This window comes from Egretta garzetta, unplaced genomic scaffold (genome assembly GCF_000687185.1).
Source record: "Egretta garzetta isolate BGI_Z169 unplaced genomic scaffold, ASM68718v1 scaffold574, whole genome shotgun sequence".
NCBI lineage: Eukaryota > Metazoa > Chordata > Aves > Pelecaniformes > Ardeidae > Egretta > Egretta garzetta.
Genome location: NW_009259488.1, coordinates 305,384 through 314,895, shown reverse-complemented (window position 1 = coordinate 314,895; position 9,512 = coordinate 305,384). Strand labels below are relative to the sequence as shown.

Here is a 9,512-nt window from a genome sequence, read left to right as displayed (position 1 = left end):
TGCGGTGCACCCCTCAGGCCGCCCCCGGAGGCGCTGGCTGCTCAGCTTCCCAAGAAGCTTCGCCTGAAGCCGTGGTTGTGTCTGCTGAAGAAAAAGGATTTCATTCACCTCCCAGAGCGCAGGGCTGGGCTGCTGTATTTAAAAGAAGGGCAGATGAGGTGCTTAGGGACAGGGTTTAGTGGTGGGATGGCAGGGTTGGGTTAACGGTTGGACTTGAGGATCTTAAAGGGCTTTTCCAACCAAGCGATTCTATGATTCTAAGGGCCACCGTTTTTCCAACCAAAGCGATTCTATGATTCTAAGGGCCACCGCCCCCTCAAGCACACCCTTTTTCTGCGTTCATAGCCTTTCCGAACCTGGGACCCAATAAACACGTGGGCTTATAACACCTAGAAGCAGAGAAAGCGGTACCGCACGTGTCTGCCTTGCTTTTATACTCTTCTCCAGACACCGGCTCCTGATAAAGACGGGAGGAGACAAGCTTTTGGTGTGGATGCTCTGACTCCGGATGAATACAGGGCTGGGTGGATCAGCTTGCTCTGGAAGTTTGTTCTACCCTGGCTGCCCAAACGAGCTGCTTGTTTTATTACAGCATTGCTTACAAGCACTGGAAGATACACCCAACTTCACTAGGCTGGTTCCTCACGTGCCAAGGGCCATGCACATGGGTTCATCAAACCATGGGGGTGCATGGATGGGGGAAGTATAGGGGTGCGAGTTAACAGCGTTGTCAACTAAACATTCCTGTAAGAGACCAGGGGCTGGCCCACTGCTTGCTCATCCTCCCTTCCGATCACACCACCCCTGCCTGGTGCGTGAAGAGGAGGAGCGATGTCCCTGCCCCAGCCTGCGCGCCCTTGGAGGGGCGTCCGGCTCCACAAAGCCAAAGACAGACAGCAGTGGACAGACGCTGCTGAAGTGGGCTCCGAGGAGAGCAAAAGAGCAACTCAGAGGCAGAAATGAAGCGATACGGGTCCACCGCCCGTGGGCCTTGGCATAAACCCTCTCCCGCTGCATCGCGATGGCCATCAGCGGAGTTAACCTTCCGCTCTAATCACGATCATTAAATTCCTGCTAACGCCCCTGTCCTATGTCTGTCCAAACAGCTCTGTTATCTGTCACCTCCCCACACGGTGAGCCCGGCTCCCCACTGCCGCGGCACTCATTAATGCTGCGCTGGCTGGCTGATGAGGCAAGTGGCAGCCGGCTCCGGAGCCCAGATGAGTTTTGGAGACAGCAGGGGATGTTTATCCAACATGGAGGGGATGAAAGTACAAACAAAGAGAGACCGCACAATTACTCAGGCATCGCACAGGGCCAGTCTCATTAAAGACAGTCTCCCTGACAGGAATTAATCTGAAGTGACAACCCAGTGAGCTAATTTAGCAAACGAGTCCGGGGCTTGGCCCAGTGCAAATTTCAGGGGTCTGTCTGGCAGGTAGAGCCGAGCCTGCTCCGAGGAGGGGGAAGGCAGGAATGTGTTAAGCTGGCCCTGTTCTGGCCTGAGCCTGCATATCAGAAGGCACGGAGGAGACGGCAGCCTCGGGTCTCCTTGAGGGGCACAATGAAGATTAAACTTCTCTACTGCACCAATACCTTCCCCTTCCTCTTTCTCTTGCAGCCTCGGGTCACAGATGGGTTCCAGCTCATTAAGCGCACAGTAATTCTGCCGCTATCCCCCGTAACCGTAACCACCAGCCCAACTCAGATCTTTCCTCCAGGATGCAACCTGCTTGCAATATTAGATGGCTTTTCCTTTCTCTTTAATGTTAGAGCAGAGCTCTGGTAGGGGATAAAATACACAGAGAGAAACAAGCAACTTAAAAGGCTTTTTATTTTTTAAGCAAAGATCTGGTTTGGGGAGGCTGCTTTGAATCCCCAAGCAATGAAAAACATTTTCAGCTGGAGTGCAGTGCCTCAGCGCCTTTCTATGCTACAAGAATACATGGGGAAAAAACCAAGCTGACCAAATAAGTAGCCCAAAAGCCTCATGGCATCTACCCACAACCAAACCACCCAAGGCTGTGAACCCATTAAGTTCGCTGGCTAAGATGAAGTAAAGTGGTCGGCGTTTGGATCAGTCACCTTGGAGCAAGAAAGGACAGACCTCCCAAGCCGTCCGGACAGACGTCTGTGAGGCCCCTGCCGCTCCTCGGTGGGGATGCTTTCCCCTCCGAATTGCCTAAGCCCACCCGACAGATGCGCTCCGGGAAATAACAGCCTGTTTGCTGAGACATACAACAGAGGCTTCACAAGAAGCTTGCCCCACGTTGCTAGCGTACGTGCTTCGCCTGGGTCAGTGGCTCCAAGCTGTCAGGCTGTTTATTTGCTTTTAATCGAAAGTTAATTCTTATTCTCCTGGAACTGGTATGTCCGCTACCGCCCCTCCGCCTGCTCCGCAGTGCCGGGAACAACCAGCTCCCATGGAAATGCACCTGCCCGTCTTGCTGGGAGCCCCCATGCATCGCTTAGGAAACCAAATTCCCCCAGGCTGCTTGCAATCCCCCCCCGGAATGACCAGCCAGCCCTCAGAAGCTGTTGAACAGGAAGAGTTGGAGGAGCCGCAGCACCAGCCAATGAATAAGCCGCGCTTTTACTCTTACCCAGCCCCATTTTCAGCAGCTGCAGCAAGCAAATTTAATTCAAGGGTTCCCAGGTGCCTCGCAAAGCATCCTGCTACTTAGGGATCCTCGTATTACATATGCCAAGAGCTCTTCGTACAAACTGGGCGGGGGGGGGAGCAAAACGAAACCCAGCAAAGCATTTGGTGACCAAGGGACATCCCCAACTGGCTGCCCTTTGGATTGCAGCTCAGCAAGAGTTAACATCTCCCGGGCAGCCCCTCACTCAGCCCCTGAGACCACAGGCTGCTGCTGTCCTGTTCATCCTTGAGATGCTGAAGAGCGCCTGCCATTGACCACCGATGCTGGGGAGCCCCCAGGGCTGGAGGAGAAGGTAGGCTGGCTGAACGTTCATCAGCTTGACGCTGGCACTAAATCAGCCATGACTAGCCATGTGTACGGCCCGTTTTATCTGAGGAGAATATTCCACCTCAATCCTAGCTCTCTAGGAGGATTTTTGTGCCGCCACAGCTAGTGCCTGGAAGCCAGTGCATCCAGTGAGGGGGGCAAGCAGCGGCTCCTCATTCAGGCAGACAAATCCCCTTTCTGAAGAGCTCTCCAGCCAGCAACACTTTTAAGCTTTTGAGCTCTTCACAGTTACGTTCAGTAACGTCACCGTGTTCTGCGGTCTGATGGTGGAAGAGTAGGACATGAAGCTTAGCCCAGGTGCCCCAGCATGGAGAAGAAGATGTGACAGAGCAGCAAAGCCTGCGGGACATGGAAGAGGGTGATGGCGCAAGGGAAGGAGTGGAAGGTCTGGAGCTGTCACAAGGCTGCCTGGAGCCCAAGTGAGACATCGCAGGGCAAACGCCAGGAAGGTAAGACAGGAGCAGAGGCAGCTCTGGGAGGTGGGAAGTTGGAGACAAGAAGGGATGTGATCCTCTGGGACAGGGAAATGAAAAATGCACAGTGGGATTGCAGTACGGTGTGTGGGGATGGAGACCTCACCATGAAATGCAAGTGTCTTTGTTGGAGGAGGGCCGGGAGGAGGCAACACCATGAAAGCCTTTTCCAGAGTGTTTCCTGCTTGGGCTGGACAGAAGTGGGAACAAATCCCCCCTGCCTCCTCCTCACTTGGCCCTTCCTTATTCCGACCCAGGCCACTACGATGGGACCTGCAGCCACTTCTAAGAGCCAACCCATAGATGAGCCTGGGCTAGCCTGCAGGTTGGATGGGGCTCTGAGCAACCTGATCTAGTTAGCAGTGTCCCTGCTCACTGCAGGGGGGTTGGACTAGATGACCACTAGTGGTCCCTTCCAACCCTAAACATTCTATGATTCTATGATTCTATGATTCTACAGCAGGGCCATGGTATAACGCTCCTCTAAACCACACCACTCAACAGTCTCAACTATGCAGTGACGCTTCAGAAGCAACATGAACAGCAATAACTGGTGAGGTATGAACAAAACCAGGGGGCGTTAAATTTGCCCGGGCACTCAGCTTCCTTCGTGTCACAACTTAAAGCAGAACTGTGATTTTCCCTTTTCTTGATCCCTTTCAGTAGGAGCCCAGTGTGGAACAGATCCAAGATTACTTTCAGGCACTGTGCAAAAGGGAAAAAAAAAAACCCTCAACATCACTGGGGAAGGAGGAAAATCACAAATGAGTTGGTTGAGTTGCAGTGCTGATAATAGCGAACCTGGGCTAAGAAGGAAGGGGTACTTTGACAAACTGCCTTCATTATTAGAGGCTCCCCTGTGTCCTGTATTATTATTAAGCCCTGACAACGTGCTCCATGCAGTTTGAGGAACAAACAAAGGCTGTCCCACCCCGGAGAGCTCACAAGCAAACGGAGACATAAAACCGGAGCCTACTGTGCAGGACTAGAGGAAAGAGACACTTGGATCTTTTTAATTATTTTGTTTTCTATCTACAGTAAACAAAATTTTCCTTGCAAAATGCGTTTGCTTCCAAGCTACCACCAAACGGCAACAACCACCGATTTTAAGCGTCCCCGTTTTTAAAAGATGTTGAACGCCGGGCACTTTGCTGAGCGTGGATGAAAGTACCTGGCAATCCTACTAGGTCAATGTGCTCTTTAAAAACATTAGACTCTTCTCCCTAACCTTCTCCAAGCAGTGATCTTTTCAGATTTCCCTCAGTTCTTCCTCCCCCCCGGCCCGGTACGATTTCTCTTCCGACTCAGAAACCTTGAAACCCACTTCTCTTCCCCTGCAGAGCTTATACAGTCCAAATCGCTTCGTTACTGTGACAGTACGAAAGCCCTTCTGCAACACAAACAGCTGATGACTTTTTCCCGCAGTTCCTGCCTGGAGAGCTCTTCAGCTTCCTCCCTTTATTTCATGTGAGCGGGGAGGGTGGAATTCCACTCGCTTGAGCCTTTGGCCTGTAAAATCTACAATACCCACTAACGACTGTGGGGTTTTGTTCACATTAAAACCCTACTCAAAGCGCTGAGCATGAACAGTCTGATGGGAGGCAGGAGGGCTTTGAAGGCCCTCGATCGTACCCAACACCAGACGTAAAAACGAACGGCGAGCTGTGCGCTTGGCCTGTCTCTTCCATGCGGTGGGGAAGGTGCAAGGCCACCAGGGTCTGGCAATTTCATCACCTTCAGATCTTAATTGGCAAGGAGGTGTTGATGTAAGGGCCTCCTGAGAGGTCCTTTTCCCAAGGGCACCCGCTGAGGCTCCAGAAGAGCAGACCTTACCTGCCGGACTTCCAGGCGGTACTTGAGGATGGGATCCACAGCATCGGGCTCTTTCTGTGTCCACTGCAAGACGTAAGAGTAATTCTTGGATTGCTTCTGGCTCAAGGTGGGGTTGGGAGTGTCATAGTAAAACTCCGGGCTGTAAGCTTTTGCTGGAGAGGGAGGGGAAAAAAAAAGGGAGGAAAGTAAAGAGTGGGATCAAGGGGAACATAAATTACACAGAGATGTGGTGAGAGTGGAACAGCTCTGCTCCCCAAGCTCATCCGCTTGCCTTTGACATGACGGACGCCTACATGATCGTAGCTGGTGTCGCACTGCCGTGCCTTCGCTATCTGTGAATCACTACTGACTGCACTGCCTAAACTACCGGGAGGGTTTGCAGCCCTGCAACACCAGTGGGGCACGACTGACACCAGAGAAGGTGGGAACGATTTCAGTTCTCCAGCTGGAACCAGCTCTAATCTTTTCTCTCTTGCTTTGTAGTTTCGATTGAGGCAACAGCTTTAAACTGGCATTTCTCCTGTTTCATCTGCTGCTTTACAGAGTCTCCTGCTAACAAACCCCGAGGAAAGATCATTTGGCCAGGAGGTCATAGGAAAATTGTTACACATCACAGGGGGACCACGGCATTAAAAAGGAGACCTTGCTCCTTCTGCATCCCCCCTGCCTTGGCAGCGCAGTGCTCCGGCCTCTTTGTAGCACGGCAGCAAAGGGGATGCTGACCTCCGCCTGGGTAAAAACACTGGGAGCTGTTGCAGGGGTGGAGATGTCTTTTCTAAACCCACGTCTCCCGTTAAAAACAGAGGGCAGCAGGAGGAAGGGACTCACAGGAGAAACAGGGTACCAGAGGGAAGCTTGGATGGTTCAGAGAAAAATGGATTTCCCAGCGTTTCCCCAGCCACTGCTGTCCCAACCCACTAACAAACATGATTTGAAGGCTACCGCCGTGCAGCCCCGTGGTTCGCAGACTAATGCACAGGGCCCAGAAGCAACTCAAGGTTCTTACCCACAACTGGTTTTGCCCTATTAGAAATCACCTTCCTTTCACCCTGTGCACTTCGATTTTTGGCAGATCCTGTCCTGCGCCAGGCAGGAGCTGAGCCTGAGCCAAAACTCTGAGTTCGGGTCAAATCTGGACCTGCACAGACCAGCAAGACACCTGGGCAGTGAGGGATGCTGGAGAGCAGAACAGCCATGAAGACCATCTCCCCAGGCAGCCTGCTGCACCTTTCCATTTGAACCACAGGCCCTGCCATTCTGCGTGGTTATAATTAGGCTCGAAAGGATTCAGTGTTTACTTTTTATAAACTCAGATGGATAATATTGATGTTTATTTCCAAGTCCTTTTTTTCTTATTATTTTTATTGACTTGAATTTTTGAACAGGCAAGAAGTTCGGAACCACCTCAGAGACTAATTACTGCTTATTCAACTTGTATTGACTGTGGAAGTCAAGCTTCATAATGGATTCCGAAATAAAATCAGAACTCATCATCATCATCATCTTGCATGATATTAATTCCTTATTAATTGACTCCAAGATGGAAATGGAAGCTAAAAAAAAAAACAAAAAGCCTTCTAAGAGAAATGCAGCACATCAAGATGCTTTTGGAATTTCCTTTCTGGAAACCTTTACCATTGCTGGAAAGTTTTGTCTTTTGCTTACAGCTGATGGGAAGAGCTGAAAGGTATTCATGCCATCTTTCAGGGCTTTTCTGGGCTTGTAGTTGGTAGGAGAGGAGGTGGTGACCAGCAAGTGCTCAAGGGGAGTGGGTTAGATGTCTTGCTAGCCTTCCAAAACATCTCAGCAAGCCAATTTCCTATCTGTAGAAGAAACTAATCCCATCCTGGGCAAGTTTACGTACTCTGTTCCCAGTACATCTGAACACCTCACAGTCACTGCCCCCCTGTCAGACAGGAAGGTTTTTATGGTTCTTCCTTCACAGGGGAGAAACAGAAACCAAAAGAGACGATGCCATTCCCCCCCTCACTCAGGAAGGCTGTGGCAGATGGGAATTAAAACTCCGGCCGTCCCGAGCACAGCACAGCACTTTAGCCACCGGGTTATTTTTTAGGTTGCTCTACAGGCTCCGAAGGTCTAATTGATTTGTTGCTGTCCGGGACACAGGCAGAGACATCTGGAGCTGAAAAGCCACCATCAGATAGCAATGCCTTGGAAAGAGAGAACGGATGCAGGAAAATAAATGCTTGTTGCTCTCCTGATGAGCCCTCTCTAGGGATGAACGCTGCTTTCTGCCAAGGGGATTTTATCTCATGGGGCACAGTATGGCACGCTGGGTGGCAATATGGATTTGCTACTACTTCTGGAAAGAAATTCAGACCCTGGGAGCATTCCCAAACTCACTGGGGACAAAATTTGCTGTGGTGGCTCATAATGGGACGCGGTTTGCTGTCGTTTAGTTAATGACGTGACAGTTGCAAGCATATGAAGAAAGGGTAGAGAAGGCCAAAGCTCTCAAGCAAAATCCACTGCTGGACAAATTCCAGATCTCAAGGGGTGAGGGAAATGTCCTGAAAAGGGGCCCAAACAGTAGAAGTGGTTTGGGCTTCCCCGTTTCTGAGAGCATCTCAGAGTTACAGCATACCTGAGCTTTTCCAAACCCTGGGAAAGATCTACTTCAAAATCAGGTCTCCCTGGATGTTATTTATTCTCATTTGTTCAGCCCTGACTTGAAAAATATTATAAATTGACCCTGGACTGAAACCGCAGTATTTTGGCTGAATTTACTGCTTTATTAAGGCAACTTCATTGGAGAGCTTGTCTAGAAACTGGTGCCCAAGTCAATTCTGGGGTCATGGGAAAAGCAGATTTAATGATCAGCTGGAGAGGTGAGGTCAGATGTGTGGTTTTAGCTGCTATAACTCTGCCATCCCTCTTTGCCGCTGCAGGTTCTGGAGAAGGAGTCCTGTTAGGGTGCCTGCTGGATTCACAGAGAACTGTGAGCAGCAAATCCACTGAGTACTAGGATCCATTCCCAGATTATGTTTGTCCTAGCAGGCATCGCGACACAGAGATATCCAGGGGACATGGGGAAGGTACAGGAATACATAATACAGTTTTTGTTTGTTTGTTTGTTTTAAAAGGGGAAATTAGATGGGTTTGGAGGCTGCTGAGGGTGACGTAGAACCTTTCGCTCCTCCTTGGTCAATATATATCTAGGACACAGGTTGTCCAAGCTTGAAAGCTGATGGAAGACTCAAGTTTAAGTCCGTATCTTTCAGGCAAGAGGTCAAACACCACTAAAATGTCCCAGTGGCTGCCACTATCTGCCCCAGGTCCATCCCAAGGATGCCTGAATGATGGAGGCAGATCTCCCTGCTGGCTTAGGGACAGTCATCCCCTTTTGAACACAGTGCCATGCACAGAGATGGCTTGTACTGGCACCAGTTTATTGGGAGCAAGCTCCCCACCTCTGTGACCCCCACCCAACAGCTCGCTCTGGTGCGCGCTCGGTGACTTACCAGACACCTGGAAGAGGCAGGTGGAGACCCCCACGTCGTTGGAAATGCTGCACTCGTAGCTACCGCTGGTCTCCCGGCTCACACTGTCCACCTTCAGCTCTGAGTAGTCCTGCTGCTCTGCCAGGGGCTGCGCCAGAAGGGTCCCGTTGAAGCGCCAGACGGAGGTGGCCACCTTCATGGGGCTGCCCTTCAGCATGGTGCAGCGCAGGGTGACTCCGCGCCCTACGCCCTGGCGCACGTCCTGGAAGGCCGGCTCCACCACGGGGGGGACTAGAGACCAAAGAGAGCAAGAGATGGGGACGCCGTCAGGGAACAGCCGTCTCGCTCAGCACGGTCACGCCGTCGGTGCCTCTGAGGAGACGGGCACCTATGGGGTACTGGTTGACAGCCGGCTGAATATGAGCCAGCAGTGTGCCCAGGTGGCCAAGAAGGCCAACGGCATCCTGGCTTGTATCAGGAGTGGTGTGGCCAGCAGGAGCAGGGCAGTGACTGTGCCCCTGTACTCGGTGCTGGTGAGGCCCCACCTTGAATGCTGGGGTCAGTTTTGGGCCCCTCACTCCAAGAAAGACGTTGCGTTGCTGGAGCATGTCCAGAGGAGAGCCACAAAGCTGGGGAGGGGTCTGGAGCACAAGGCTTACGAGGAGCGGCTGGGGGAGCTGGGGGTGTTCAGCCTGGAGCAGAGGAGGCTGAGGGGAGCCCTCATCGCCCTCTACAACTGCCTGACAGGAGGGGGG

The 9,512-nt window shown here is 51.6% G+C and overlaps 1 protein-coding gene across 1 annotated transcript in view; it reads right to left on the bottom strand.

The window, feature by feature from the left end:
• Positions 1–9,512, bottom strand: part of MDGA1 (MAM domain containing glycosylphosphatidylinositol anchor 1) — a 111,666-nt gene that overhangs the window by 44,128 nt on the left and 58,026 nt on the right. Inside the window, exons 12-13 of the mRNA XM_009637226.2 lie at positions 8,779–9,048; positions 5,297–5,448 (exon numbers count right to left, since the gene is read on the bottom strand). Of these exons, the coding sequence (XP_009635521.1) occupies positions 5,297–5,448; positions 8,779–9,048 (422 nt within the window). The remainder of the gene's footprint in view (positions 1–5,296; positions 5,449–8,778; positions 9,049–9,512) is intronic.